At 37.7% G+C, this 16,023-nt stretch overlaps 1 protein-coding gene across 1 annotated transcript; it reads right to left on the minus strand.

Annotated features, from left to right (window-relative positions):
- Positions 1 to 680: 680 nt before the first annotated feature.
- LOC102869123 (28S ribosomal protein S21, mitochondrial-like) lies at positions 681 to 944 on the minus strand. Its single transcript, XM_006882897.1, has one exon. It carries the CDS (start codon positions 942 to 944, stop codon positions 681 to 683), a length of 264 nt encoding a protein of 87 aa, XP_006882959.1.
- Between the last annotated feature and the right edge of the window lie 15,079 nt (positions 945 to 16,023).

Raw genomic sequence — 16,023 nt, forward strand, 5'->3', positions numbered from 1 at the left:
TTGTATGAAACACAATGGGAATGAAGAATAGTGTGGGGGGATAAGAATATAATTTTTTATGCCCACCAATACAACAATTAATAAAAAGAAAGAAAATTTTTAAAATCCAATGTTAATAAAAAGGCTACTAAGTATGGAATGAAGAAAACATCCTAAGAACTATAAGTAAAATTTAAACAAGGAGCTCATGGAGAGGTGAACAATCTGGAGACACTCAAAATATCATTCGAATGTCTCATTTAAAATGTTTTTTTGGTTTTTTTGTGTTTTATTTTTTTTAATTTGTCTTAGGGATGTCACTTTAGGCAGGTTGTTGGGTTTTTCAGAATTTATTCCATATATACGCTGCCTCTTCTCTTTACCTAATGGTTTGGGGAGGAGGGAGGTTCTGTAAAGTGTAACAGATGCTTCAGCAATAACATCTTGCTTTGAGTTTTACAATAACATGTAAGAAACAGTGGGTATATTCTACTACATATTAGATTATTTCCTCATTGGTCTTAGACTACTTTTTTGACTCAATTTCTCTTTCACTTTAATAAAAGACATCGTCCATTGATGACCAGTCGGATTATCTCTGTATTTGCAGGTCTTCTTGCATACAAGTGACTGAGTTTATTGTTGAGAATAGTAAGAGAATATGGATGCAAGAAAAAAAACAAGTGGAGACACAAACTGCCTTAGCAGCCCTGCCATGGATCTGCCCGATTCTTTCGCATCAGGAAGTTGATTTTTCTGGTCATTTCCATGTTGTAGATCCTTCGGCAGGTCTCATAGCTTTCCCGCTGTCTCTTGCGGCAGGGCTTCTCATAGTATCTCCTTCGCTTAATGTCTTCAATGAGTCCATCCAAGCTGGGGATTCTGTTCGGTCTCCTGTATTCACCTTCCACGTTGCCATCCTGTACCATTACAGTCCTGGCAATGAATTTCAAATGTCTTGCCATGATCTTGGATTTAAGTCTTCACTCTGTTCACAGCGAGTGCACCTTCCTTTCTTAGTCCCAGCACTTCACCCCAAGTACTGACCCTCTCTCAATTTAAAAAACAACCAACAACCCAAACCAAAAACCGCACGCACACAAACTCCAGATTGTTTTTTTAATCAATAAAATTAGATGTGAACTTTATAAGAATAGTTAAGAGAATGGAACAGTATGGTTTTGTGTGGAGTGAAGAGAAGACTGGCAAATCCAACATTTAGTTAAACTGCTGATACATATCAGTTAATTTGATTTAAAAAATTGTGAAAAAAAAAGGAAAAATAAAAAAAAAAATTGTGTCCCAGTTTTAGTGATAGTCATAGTAAGCATAAAAATAATGTATATAAAAATTTATTAATGGTTAAATTTAAGTTTTTAATCACTGTAGGGATAAATTTATAATGGTAAAGTAAGAATGTTTTAAAGGTTGTAATTTGTAAACATTGTGAAAATAGAAGTTTAACTTAGTGTTAAAATATTTAATCATTATAAAATGCATTAATAAATAAGTGCATGACTTTGTTAAAATAGCCAAAATTATTAAAGTAGCCATTGTTAGGAAATAAAGTTATAGAAAAAGAGGAATTTGCCTGCAAGTCTTTTTCTTGTAATCAACTGTTTTCTTTCTGTAATGTGTCCTTCAGAGCCAGAGATTCTTGTGTCAGTCACAAAGACCTTCAGGAATAGGAGCCAAAACAGCTACTGTGGAGAACCTGACATGAGATGGGACCTTGAGACTGCCATGTCTGGAAGTGAAGCTAAGAGACCCTTGACAGGATTTGTTGTAGGACTGGTGGGGGTGGGTTGGTGAGGAGAGCTACAATTGGAAGGACTGAGAGTTTTTCAATGCTACCCTAAAGTTACATGGCTCAAGGTTGAGGCACCTGTAAGTATATTTTAGAAGCTGTCCTGACTGTATTTTTCTCCTAACCTGAAATACAGCCTTTTTTGACTTCTCGAATATGGTGTTGTCTGTGAATTATTACATCGATTTTGGATGCAATAAAGGAGTAAGATTGGTTTGGAATTAGTAAAAAGAGGTATGAGAGTATGGAAGAGATACCTGACCTCGTGGAAATTGGTTTTGTGTTGATATAGTTGATGGGGATAGTTCCCCTTTGCGAAGCTGGTAAAGGTCAAATATAGATGTCCCCATATGGCCCTTGCTCTTTTTCCATCTTTACAATGATTAGTTAAAAGAATTAGATAAGTAATTTCCAGTGAATGTCTAAGGATTCTATCAAGCAATGATTTTATTCTAAGCATAAATCTCTCTATGTATCATAACTGGATCAATTTACTTTATTACGAGCAAACATCCCTAAGAAATGAAGGTTTTGTTGGTCCTTCAGATGTTTTTCACTGAAGTGTGGAAGATTTCACCACAACCTAAAAACTTATCTTTCAATTTTATTTCTTTCCAGAAATAAATCTTTACTTCTTTATTATTATTATTATTATTATTATTATTATTATTATTATTATTATTATTATTATTATTATTATAAACTGTTTAGGAATCCTGGCAGAGGATAAAGAGGATTTTTTTTAAGTTTCCCTAAAAAAGACCAAAAGTGTTTATACAGTATTGTTATTAAGTTGCCTTTCACCACTGGGCCAATTGGCAGCATCAAGATAGATGGAGAAAAGATTGAGATTTTTTAACAATTCCAGCTTGCTTGGTTCCACAATCAACACTCTTGGCACCATCAATCAGGAAATAAAAATATGAATTGTATCAGGGAAATCTGCTGTCAGGGACCTCTCTAGGTTGCTGAAGAGCAAGGATGTCAATCTAAAGACTAAGGAGCACCAGATCCAGGACATGGTCTTGACAATTACTTGCTATGCATCAGAGAGCTGGACAATGACCAAAGATGAAAAAAGAAGGAATGATACCTTTGCGTTGTGGTGCTGGAGAAGAATAGTGAACATACTTTCGATCACCAAGAGTTCTTTCCAGGAGAGGATGAAAACAAGCTGCTCCTTGGAGGCTAGAATTTTGATGCTCCATCTCACATAATTTGGGCATGTAGCCAGGAGAGATCAGTCTTTGGAGAAGGATATCATGCTTATAAGGGTCAAGAGACATAGCAGGAGAGAAAGACCCTGGATGAGATGGATTGACATAATAACTGGAGTATTAAGTGTACTTGTGTCAGAGACATTGTGATTGGCTCAGGATAGAGCAGGGTTCAGAGCTATTGTTTATAGGGTCCCTATTAATTGTAGTCAACTTAATGAGACAAAATAAAAAACATAACAGCAACAAAACCCTTAACTTAAAGTTAGAGATTCAATTTCATTCAAAGGCATCTGAGAAGAATGGACTGGTAACATACTCCAGGGCGAAAAAAAAGTCACTGAAACCCCTACAAAATACAGTTTTATTCTGAAAAATATATGATCACTATGAGTCTGATGATTCAGCAGTAACTAGTTACTGTTTCTTTACAAGAAACTCTCTAAGTGTCCACGTAGTTTTCTTACTGTGATGATCTTTGCTATTTTAAAAAGAAAAAAGTAAAAAGTATACCTTGGTAGTTTTTTCTACACTCATTCTTTTAGTCATTAGATTTCTTTACCATGCATAGAGGAAATCATGTAATTAATCTGTGTTAAATGAATGAACACATATATGAGGTCAGGTGCAAATATGGGATAGTGATTCTTCTTCACTAAGGGAAAAGTGAGTATTCTCTATGAAGCCAAATAAAGATCAACAGCTGACTGTCACTCACCAGTAATTGTATATTCTTGATCCAAATAATGCACAAACTTCAGGTGCATTATTTACAACATGAAAAGAGGGGAAGTAAGTAATTTATAGTATCATTATGTCGATTAGAAAGAAAATGTAATTTTGGTGCATAGAAGTATTTGGACACTAAAAGAGAACTATTTTAAGGAAGGAGTATTTTTATGATAAGCTCAAACTAAGTCATAAGGGAAAGAGACAGTAAATATAATATTTATCACCCACATCAGTGGTACTGCACCAATCAAAAGAAATGCATTACAAGCTCACGGAGAAGCAGAGTTTTGCTTTGGGTACTTGCCTATACAAGAAGATAAGAGTGAAATATCTAGACCTGAATCCAACCAGAGCTCAGTAATTTTGGGCCAATAGAAATATTTTATTTGAAACCATTGTGTAAAATACTAACACAAGAAGATAAATCGTTATCTACAAAACAGTTAATTTATACTAGGAAAGAATAAAGTTAATTTAATTATTGTTTTCAAAAAACGTCATAATATTTATATTCCTGAGAAACTACAAAAAACATTTGCTTTCAGCTCCCTTCACTAATATAAATAGTTGCCAAAACCCTATCACATCTATTTAAAAACAGGTTTTACAGAAAAATCCCTTCATTGATGATCTCAGGTATTAGAAAATGTAATTGCTTTGGTTTGACCCCTGTTTCTCCAATACAAATGTTCAGTACTTTCAGTGACAGGGTTGCTATGAGTCATCTATGACTTGATGGCACTTAACAGAAACCTAGAGAGAGCTCTTTTGGCCTAGTGGATAGAAAGTTATATTATCAAGCCAAAGATGGATGGTTTTAATGTGTAGCCTTCAGGCCTGGTTTTAATTGTTTTGGTCAAACATTCTTCTAAGTGGTATAACACTGGTCTGTCCACATGCGGTACAGAAATAACTCGTGGTTGCTGCGATGCTTAGCACTGTGACACTGATGTGTCAAATGAGATAATGGTTACCCATGGTGGATATTGTTTATTGGAGCACCCCAATTAAAACAAGCTTAGAAGCAGGAGCGGCTTCCACTTCCAAAATAGCTTGCCTCAAGAAACTCTATAAACATGGAGAAATAATAAAAGTTATACAAGTGTTCAGGTCTTTCATTTATAGAGTTGCTATGTTTGATGGTCTTTCCTATTCTTCTTTACACTATGAATTGTCTACAACTCGACAGCACTTAACAACAGCAACAACAAGCAGGACAAGATGCAGCAGTGATGATACTTAGTGAGAGGAATCCTAAACAAGCTAAAACTGGCATAGAAATGTGAAGAAAGAAGTCATTATTAATAAAGGAAACAAAAAATCAGAGAGTCAAGAAGAAAAGAGGTTTTTATCACAATGGACGGCAGCGAGGTTGGCAAACCAGATAAATCAAAGGAACGATGGAACTATGAGTAAACAATGTTTACTCTAACTCAGTATCTCCGTTCTTTTTCCTCTCATATGGATTTTGCCATGGTCTCTGAGCCAGGGATATGTCTCTACAGCAGCAGAATCACTACCAGAATATGAAAAGGGCCTGGAGGGAAGAGTGGGTGGCTGGTTTTACCCACCATCTGCTATTTGTTTCATCCCCCCTCCTCGTTTGTCTGGCTTTTTCCATGTACCTTAGAGCCTGACTCATTTCTAGCAATGTCAAGTGTTGTTGGAAATTTAAAAAAAAAATTTCACTTTCTACATGATATATGAGAGTTAATATTTCACATATTTTCTTGAGGTTGTTGCAAATCTTATATCTGAGTTATTTATTCAATGTTTATTGATTTTATTTCCTATATCAGTTGAATCGTACTCCTGTTCTCTGGTCTATGAATTAAAAAGTTAAGACACCAGGCCTCATGAAGAGTCTTAGTCTTATTGGGAATTGATTGTACAGATATGAAACCATTGACTTATCAACTAGGGTTGTGTAATAGGGGATTAAATATCACATACAGAGTGGTTATCAAACCAGGCATATGAATACTGTTAGTACATTAATTTCTTTCAAGATAGTCAGTCAAGAGAGGATCTTTCTCTCTTTTGCTGGCTCTCTACCATTCCCAGTATGATTCCTTCTTCCAGGGATTGGTCCCTCATAAAAAAAAAAAAAATTAAAAAAATGCTTAAACACTGACATAAAGTTTCACCATCCTTGTCTCTAAGGAGCACTTTGGTTTGTACTTCCTCTAAAATGAACTCATTTGTACTTCTGTTAGCCTGTGAGCTATGCAATATTGTCTTCTAACACCATAATCAAAGATAGTGATTCTTCTTCATTTTTCCCTTCAGTTACTATCGAACTTTCAAATGAATAGGAAGTAATATAAAAAACCATGGCTTTGGTTAGACATACTTTAATCTTTACACAAGTATATTTTAAGTGACATCTTTCTTTTTTGAAAAGGACTCAAAGAAGTTCTTGATAGCTGATTTATCCAATATAACAAATCTTTTGATTTCATGACTATCACTCTCACAAGTGCTGATGGTGGAGCCAAACCACATCAAATCAACTTCAATATTATCTCCTCTTTAAGAGTGATACCTTTTGATGAACTGTTGAGGATTTTTGTCTTCTAAATATTGAGATATAATCCTTATTGAAGGCTATAGTTTTTTATGTTCTGCAGCAAATTCCTCAAATCAATTTCACACTTAAGCAAAAGAAATGAAGACTCTCAAAAAAATGGATTTACTGTGGCAATGTGCTCAAGTATGTAGGAGAATATACTGTTGTTGTTATGTGTCGTTGAGTCGCCTACAACTCATAGCTACCGTATGTACGACACCACTAAACCCTGCTCTGTCCTGTGCCAATCACACTGTCTCTGACACCCCGACCCCGATTACACCAGTCACTGAATCAATCCACCTCATAGAGGGTCTTCCCCTTCTATGCTGCCCCTCCACCCTCCCAAGCATGATGTTCCTCTCCAAGGACTGGTCACTCCTTGAAACATGTCCAAAGTATGTCAGAAGAAGCTTCAGAATCCTTGCCTCAAAGGAGCAGCCCGGTTTAACCCTCTCCAAGATGAATCTGTTTGTTTTCTTAACAATCCAATGTACACTCAATACTCTTCTCTAGCACTACAGCTCAAGGCATTAACTCTCCATCTATCCTCCCTAGTCATTTTCCAACTCTCGGACACATAACAAGTTATTGCAAAGACCATGTCCTGTATTAGATGCACCTTAGTCTCCAGAGAGACACCATTGCTCTTCAGTGCTTTGGAGAGGTCCCTAACAGCAGACTTTCCCATTGCAATACATCTATTCATTTTCTGGCTACTGGTGGCAAAAGTGTTGACTGTGGAGCCAAGCAAACTAAAGCTGTGAACAATCTCAATCACTTCACCATCCATCCTGATGCTGTCAATTGGTCCAGTGGTGATAATCTTCGTCTTCTAGACATTGGGCCTCAATCTATATTGAAGGCTGCAGTCCTTGACCCTCTGCAGCAAGCGATTTAGGTCTCTTCAGTTTCAGCAAGCAGGGTTGTGTCATTTGCATAATGCAGATTGTTGATAGATCTTCCACCAACCCTGATGCCATACTTCTCATAGAGTCCAACCTCCCAGATAATCTGTTCTGCATATAGGTTGAAAAGGTGTAAGGATGGTAAAAATAGGACATGGTTCAGATATTTTGTTGATAGGGTCACTATGAGTCACACTGGACTCAACACCACTGAACAACAACAATATCACATTTTTCAATCTGAAACTGATCAAACATGCATTAATCAAGATCCATTAATTATAATTGGTGACTGTAATAGAAGAGTATAAAGGTTGGGTATTGTTGTTCTTGTTGTTAAGTGTTGTCGAGTCATAGATGACTCATAGTAAACTAATGAACTAAAGACCTGAATCCTGTTATATAACTATCATCATTTCTCTAAGTTCATAGTGTGCTTCTGGAGGCACACTATTTCACTCCTGGTTCCAAACCTGTTTTAATCCAGGTGCTCCACCAAACACTGTCCACTTTGAGTAATTAAAAAAGAAAAAAAGAAGAACGGTTGTTGAATAAATATGGCCCTGGAGACAGAAGTACAACTGGAGGCTGCATGATAGAATTTTGTATAATCAATGATCTGTTCATTACAAGTACATTAAAAAGAAAAACATAGTTACTATGCACATGGGCCTCACTTGAGGAATGCTGCAGGACTCAGATTGAGAGGAAAGATATTATGTGAGATTGCTATTGTGATGTGCCGTTGAGTCACCTGCGACTCAACGTGGCCCAATATACAATAGCCCTAAATCCTGCTCCATCCCTTGCCAATCTTATTGTCACACTTATATGCTTGGGAAACTCCCATTACACCTGTTTAGGGGATTAAGAAGTGGGATTATGGGATTAAGTGGTATTCTATCCTTTATCCTTTTACAACTATTTCATTTATAAAAGCATGGGGGGAAATCATTACACATATGTCTATTTGGAGGACATAATTCAGCCCAAGAAAAGAAGATTTAATGCCATAAGAGGGGATTGTAGAGACACATGTTAATAAAAGTGTTGAAGTGCAAGGCCTTCGTGGTTTGATTTACCTTGTGTGGGAATCTTGGAGAACTTTGTTTCCAGCAAGCACATTTTCACACACTGTAACTGGGAGTTTCATTTAGAGACCCTTCCACTTCCATGCTCTTTCGTCCTGCCTTCTTGGCATCTATGGCTCTTTGCTTTAGTTAGTTTTTTGATGGCCTGGGCATGTGATTGATTGTCTTGTTTATTGAATTTTCTGTCCTTGGCTATGGTGAGCCCTTCTTTGGACTTAGCTTTTCCATCTGCACTGTGAGTGGTCGGCCTAGGCATGTTTCAAGCTCATGGACCCAACGTGATTTGAGAAGATGTTGCTGCACCTTCTGTCTCTGCCATGGAGGGGCAGCACCCCTCACTGAGGGTGAACAGCAACCTAAGTGGTGAATATCCAATGACAGGATTTCATGAGTGATACAAATAAATTTATTCCTCTTAACTCTTTCTTTGCTTGAAATACAGAGTACTCTGTAGGCCTAGGGCTAGTGTCGTGCACACAGGGACACCCCTAGTTGCCCAAAGCATGGCTTCTCTGTCTGCAGCCATGCCACCTCCAGAGCTGGTCTTACGGGAGCTTCCTGGTTTAGTAAACTCGGGGCCACTATAATAAATATTTTTGCAGAAAATTATTTCAGTGGTCTTCTTTTTTCAATTCTGTTTCCTGTTTTGGGGGTATATAAATTTGACTTGGCAGTTTCTGTTTCAAACATCTTAAGTGATCTCTTCGTAATTATTACTTCAATTGTTGTTGTTGTTGTTAGGTGCCATTGAGTCAAGTACCCCTCATAACGACCCTACGAACAAAAGATACGAGCCTAGCCCTGCCCCGCACCATCTTCACACTTCCTGACATGCAAGAGCCCATTGCAGCAGTCACCTTGTCAATCCACCTGGTTGAATGTCTTCCCCTCCTTCACTGACCCCCACTCTTCCCAACATCATGTCCCACTCCAAGGAATAGCACCTCCTAGCAACATGTCCAAAGTATGTGAGGTGAAGCCTCATCACTCTTACCTCTAAAGGGCACTTGGGCTGCACCCTCTTCAAGACATATCTATTTATTCTCTTGGTCGTCCATAGGATGTTCAGTGCTCTTCTCCAACACCACACCTCAAAGGCGCCAATTCTTTCCTCCTCACTTTCAGCAAGCAAGATTTTGTCGTCTACATAATACACATTATTGATGAGTCTCCCTCCAATCCCGGTGCCACATTCTTCTTAGAGTCCAGCTTCTTGGATAATTTACTCAGCATGTAGTATGGAGATAGAATACAACCCTGACACATGCCCTTTCCAATTCCAAACCATTCAGTGCTCGCCTGCTCTGTTCACACAATAGCCTCCAGCTCCAAGTACAAGTGCCTCAGGAGCACAATCTAGTGCTCTGGGATTCCCATTCTTCTCAATGTCAGCTACAACTTGTCATGATCTGCACAGTCAAATATCTTTGCATAGTCAAGAAAGCACAAATAGACATTCTTCTGGTATTCCTTACTTTCAGCCAGGATCTGTCTGACATCAGCAATGTTGTCCCTGGTGCCACGGCCTCTTCTAAATCCTGCTTGAACATCCATCTATATACTGTTCCAGCTGGTTTTGAATTATCTTCAGCAGTATTTTGCTTGTATGTGATATCAATGATATTGTTCAATAATTACCACATTCAGTTGGATCACCCTTCTTGGACATAGGAACAAATATATGGACCTTTTCTAATCCGTTGGCCCAACAACCATCCTCCAAATTTCCTGGCATCTACTGATGAGTGCATCCAAGGCTGCATCTGTTAATCAAAACAAGTCAACTGGTATCCCATTGATTCCTAGGGCCTTATTTTTTTGCCAATGCCTTCAATGCAGCTTCCACTTCCTGTTTTATTACCATTGGCTTATATGATACTTGTTGAAGTTTTTCAGTATTAGTCAATTCTTTCTGATAGAGTGACTGTGTATTTCCTCCATCTCTTTTGATGTTTTCTGGGTCATTCAAGATATTGCCAATAGCATCTTTCAACACATTGTGACACAAGGTTTGAATATGTTTTTCAGTTCTTTCAGTTTGAGAAATGCTGTTGGAGAAATAAAAGTTCAATAGTTTCCATGATTATAAGCTAGATGGTTTTCTGTTTTTACTCTAGTGAATTTTTCTTCCTCTTTGCCTTTAGATTTTAACATTTTAATTTGGTTAATAAAATTCCATTTTGTCATGTACTGCGAAATTGAAACTGACTCATAGCTGACTGTCCAGTGTTTTGTTTTGTTTTTTGTTTGTTTGTTTGTTTGTTTGTTTCAGAGGTTGTAAATCACAAAGGAGGATACTGGTGGAGTAGAACTAATTTGTTTTAGGTTTGAAATCTTGAATCTGTTCATTTATAACTTGTTTATTTTAAAAAATTTTCTTAACTCTCTGCCAGTATCTTTTTGAAAATCTTCCTTTTCAAGTTGCTTCACACTCAGTAGTTTCCAAATAAACACATGGCTAGGCCTTCTCATGGTACACTAGGGAGCTTGTATGGCTTAGTGGTAAGGAATTGTGCTACCAACCCAATGGTATGTGGTTCAATTCCACCAGTTGCTCTGCAGGAGAAAGATGGGAAATCTCTTTTGTGGTTTACTGCCTCTGAAAACTCACTGGAAGGTCAGCTCTGAGTGGATTCTGACTTGATAGTATACAACAATAAAAACATCATCCTCCACTCTGCATTAGTCTTTGATTACTTTTCTGTGTAAATATTTTATCTTATGTAGTAACTCTATGAACTTGGAGAAATGATGAAAGTTATACAAGTGTTCAGGTCTTTTGTTCAATGGCGCTTAACAACAACAGTTTCTTATAACATCTTTAATTTTCTTTTTTAAAGATAACTTTCTTTTCAACATTATCTAAAATATTATTAATGTTCCTGAGTGAGACATGAAAATAATTAAAACATTTAGTTCTAACCAAAAGATTGGTAATGTGACGCTACCGAGAGGCACTTCAAAAGAAAAGTCTGGAGATCTAAGTCATTAAACACTGAAAAACCTATGGAGCAAAGTTCTATTTTGACACACACATGCTAACCAAGACTCAGAATCAGTTTTATACCAACTCTCTGTTTGTTTTAAAAATTTGTTGTTATCTGCTATCATATTATAGAACTCTGAAGGCCTAGTGGTAAGAAGCTACACTGTAAACCCAAAGTCACACAGTTTGAATCCACCAGCTGCTCCATGGGAGAAGGATGGAGAGTGAAGGCCATTTGCTGCCTCTGAAAACCCACTAGCAGGTCAGTTGTTGGTGAGAATTCCACATGTAACGAGTGAAGTACTCTGCAGCCCCATCCTATCATTGTGCTCTCTTTTGGTTAAGAGCTTTGTAATGCACATGAATTTCATTTACTGAGTTTTGAAAACAGATCATCAAGCATTTCTTAATAGGACATTCTGGCCTAGAAGCTCTACCGAAGAGTCTCACTCAACACCATAAAAATGCTCACACCTCTTCTGACAAAGAGAGATGGTGGTAGAAGATGTGGTATATTGGCTAGGAACTAGGTCTAAGTCTACCTTGAGTGAAGAAAGAATCCTAGTGAGCTGCCAATGTCCCACACTATCTATAATGATTAAAAATACATCCATGATCTTAAAATTTCTTGTGTATAAAATCACTCATTCAGTCACTCATCGTCTGTGTGTCTGTTCCAAGTCACAGAGAGAGTGTTCATTTGTTTTCTGAGATTGTAAATCATACTGGAGGTGAGGATTCCACCTCCATCTCTCTCCTATGGAGTCTAACCAGAGGACATGTTCATCATTTGAGTTGGAAGCATGCAACTTGCTACAGACACCAACAGAGTCCTATCATTTATAAAATTGTTATTGTTGATGGCCTTATAGTTGAGCACAATTCATAGTGACCATACGAACAAAACGCTTGAAACCTTTCTACAGCTATCAACATTATCAAAGTTCATAGAGTGCCAAGATGCATGTTGTTTAGTAAGTGAATGCCACTCCTAAATGTTGCTGTTGTTGTTGATTGCCTTTGAGTCGAGCACAACTCATAGAGACCCTATGAACAAAAGGTTTGAAGCCCCTTTACAACTATCGACATTTATCAAAGTTCATAGAGTTTCCAGAGGCATGTTATTTAGGAAGTGGAGGTCACTCCTGATTCCAAACCTGTCATAGTATGTTATTGTTTTTATATGCCATTGAGTTACCTGTGATGTATAGCAACCCTATGTACAGCAGCTCTGAAATCTTCCCCATCCTCAGCCAATCTCATTAACTCTAACTCACCAACCCCTATCACCCCAGTCACTGTATCAATCCATTTCATTCGGGGTCTCCATTTCCTGCCCTGTCCATTCACCCTTCTGAGTATTATATCCTCTCCAAGGACCTATCTCTCCTGGTCATGTGCCCAGATTAAGTGAGGCAGAGCTTCAAAATCCTAGCCTCCAAGGAAAGACTTGGCTTCACCCTCTCTAAGACAGACTTTTTTGGTATGTCCAAGGCTTCTCCAGCACCACAACTTGAAGGCATCTATTCTTTTTTTTTTTTCAACCTTAGCCATTATCCAATACTCTGAAGCATAACAAGCAATTGAGAAGACCATGGCCTGGATTAGGCACACCTTTGTATCTAGACTGACATTGTTACTATTTAGTACTCTGGAGAGGAACAAGACAGCAGATTTTCCCAATGTAATTCATCTTTTGATACCCTGGCTGCTGATGTTAAGAGTGTTGATTATGGATCCAAGCACACTAATTGCTAACAACCTCAATCTCTTCTTCAGCTAATATGTAGCTGCCAATTGGCCCAGTGGTGAGAATCTTTGTCTTCTTGATGCTGAGCTTCAATCCACATTGAAGATTTCAGCCCTTGACCTTTTGCAGCAAGTGCTTCATGTCCTCCTCCGTTTCAGCAAGCAAGGTTGTGTCATCTGTATATCATAGATTGTTAATGAGTCTTCCTCCAATCCTAATGCCACACTCTTCCTCATAAAGCCCTGCTTCCTGAATGATCTGTTCTGCATACAGATTGAAAAGGTAGGGGACAGGATGCATCCCTGATGTATTCCTTTCCTGATTTTGAACCATGCAGTGTTTTCTTGCTCTGTTCTGAGGACCGTTTCTTGGTCCAAGCAAGGGTTCCATATAAGCACGGTCAAGTGCTCTGAGATTCTCATTTTCCTCAAGGTTAGCCACAATTTCTTGTGATCCACACAGTTAAATGCCTTTGCATAGTCAATGAAACACATTCTTCAGATACTCTCTGCTTTTGGTCAAGGTCATCTGACATTGACTTTAATGTCCCTATTGCCACAACCACTTCTAAACCCAGGCTGTATTTCTAGTAGTTCTCTGTCAATGTACTGTTCAAGTCTTTTCTGGATAATCTTCAGCAGGATTTTGTTAGTGTGTGATGTTAGTGGTATTGTTTGATAATTTCCACACTCTGTCGAGTCACCTTTTTTTTTTAATAGAAATAGACCTCTTCCAGTCAGTTAGCCAAATAGTTGTCCTCAGAATTCTTGGCACAACTTGGTGAGCACATACAGGGCAGCATCTGTTTGCTGAAATATTTCATTGGTATTCCATCAATTCCTGGGGCTCTATTTTTGGCCTAATCCTTCAGAGCAGCCTGAACTTCCTCCTTCATCACCATTGTGTCTTGCTAATATATTGTTTCTTGAAATTCTTCTGTGTCAGCAAATTTTTTTTGGAACAGTGACTCTGCTTTTAATGCTTCCTGAATCATTTAATATCCTGTCCATAGCATCCTTAAGCATTGCAACTGGTGGCTTGAATTTATTCTTTATTTCTTTCAGCTTAAGAAATGCTGAGTGAGTTCAGCCCTTTTGATTTTCTAAATCCAGCTCTTGTACATTTCATCATATTATTTTGCCTTTTTTCCCCAAGCAGAACTTAAAGATCTTCTTTTCAGCTCTTTAACTTCTTGATTTCTTCCCTTTGTTTTGGCTTCTCAGCACTCTAGTACAATAGAGTCTCTTCTGACATCCCTCTTCCATTGTCACCTGATCGGGAGATTAGAGAGAGCTCTCATATCCCATCTTGTGTGACTCCATGGGTTCCCAATGCTGTGTGAGTGGAGATGCCACTCAGTTCAAAAGCCAGACACTGAAGTAGATTAAGATTGATGGTATGTATCCTTTCCCCAAAAAATGAGATTAAGGTAGTCATCAATGTCCTTCTGTTGTTACCTGATCAAGGAGATTAGAAAAAGCTCTCAGATCCTATCTTGTGTGATCCTCTGCCTTTTTGAGCTTCATGTCCCTCTCCAAGGAAAAGCCCCTCCTAGCAGCATGTCCAAAGTATGTGAAGCACAGAAGCTTTATCATCTTTACACGTAAAGAACACTATAGCTGCACCCTATCCAAGACATATTTATTTGTTCTTTTGGCAGTCCAGGGGATGTTCAGAACTCTTTTCCAACATGACAGCTCAAAAGCACCAATTATTCTCCTGCCATCCTTATTTTTAAGCTTTTGGATGTATAGCAAGCGATCAGAAAGATGATGAACTAATTCAACTGCACCTTAGTCCTCAAACTGACAACATTACTTCTCGATAATTTGGAGAGTTCCCTAACTGCAGACTTTGCCAGTGCAATATGTGTCCTGATATTCTGACTGCTGGTACCAAGGATGTTAATTGTGGACTCGAGTAAAATGAAGTGTTGACAGCTTTAAACTTTTCTCCATTTATCATGATGTTGTCTATTGATCCAGTTGTAAAAATTTTTGTTTTATTGAGGTTGAGATATAATCCATATCGAAAGCTGTATTCTCTGATCTTCTGCAACAAGTGTTTCAAGTCCTTCTCACTTTCAACAAGCAAGGTATGTCATCTGCATAATGCAGGTTATTGATGAGTCTCCACCTGTTCTTGATGCCACATTCCTGTTCTTAAAGTACAGCTTCTCAAATAATTTGTTCAGCATATAGATTAAGTATGGAGAGAGAATACCACCCTGACACACTCTTAATTTTAAACCATGTAGTGTTCTCTGTTTGCATAACAGCCCTCTAGTCTTGGTATAGATTTTACATGAGTACAATTATGTGCTATGGGATTCCCATTCGTCTTAATGTTAGCCATAACTTGTTATGACCCATGGTCAAATGCCTTTGCATAGTCAAAGGAGCATAAATACTCGTTCTTCTGATATTCTTTACTTTTAGCCAAAATCCATATGACATCAGCTATAATATTCCTGGTTCCATGACCTCTTTTGAATCCTGCTTGAATTTCTGGAAGTTCCCTACTTATGTACTATTATAGCTGTTTTTGAGTGATCATCAGCAGAATGATCGTCAACAGTATTTTGCTTGCATGTAATATCAAGGATATTGTTCAATAGTTTGCACATTCTGTTCAATCATCTTTCTTGGGAATGGGAACAAATTAGAAAGTGACTTCTGGGTTTGAACTATTGACTTTTAGGTTAGTAGCTCAGTGATTAAACTGCTGCACCATAAAAGCTCTTTCTAAATTTAAATATAAAGATGTGTCAACTCTGAGAATGCTATTCATTGCCTGTAGTTGATAACTCAAGAGTATAGGCAATCTCTTCCCATACTGTCTCTGAAAACCTGTAAGTTGGTTCAGATTTGACAGTACACAACAAGAATTTGATAAGTATGATTTATTTTGGAGATCACAATCTCTAATTTTCTTGTGATTGTCTTTGAAATAATCATAATAATTATATATAAGATATATAATAT

Source organism: Elephantulus edwardii, unplaced genomic scaffold, assembly GCF_000299155.1.
Source record: "Elephantulus edwardii isolate Elephantulus edwardi_28Jun2011 unplaced genomic scaffold, EleEdw1.0 scaffold00025, whole genome shotgun sequence".
NCBI lineage: Eukaryota > Metazoa > Chordata > Mammalia > Macroscelidea > Macroscelididae > Elephantulus > Elephantulus edwardii.

What these genes read in the sequence shown, in the direction of transcription:
- LOC102869123 (XM_006882897.1), bottom strand. Translation starts at nt 944, where the DNA reads ATGGCAAGACATTTGAAATTCATTGCCAGGACTGTAATGGTACAGGAT.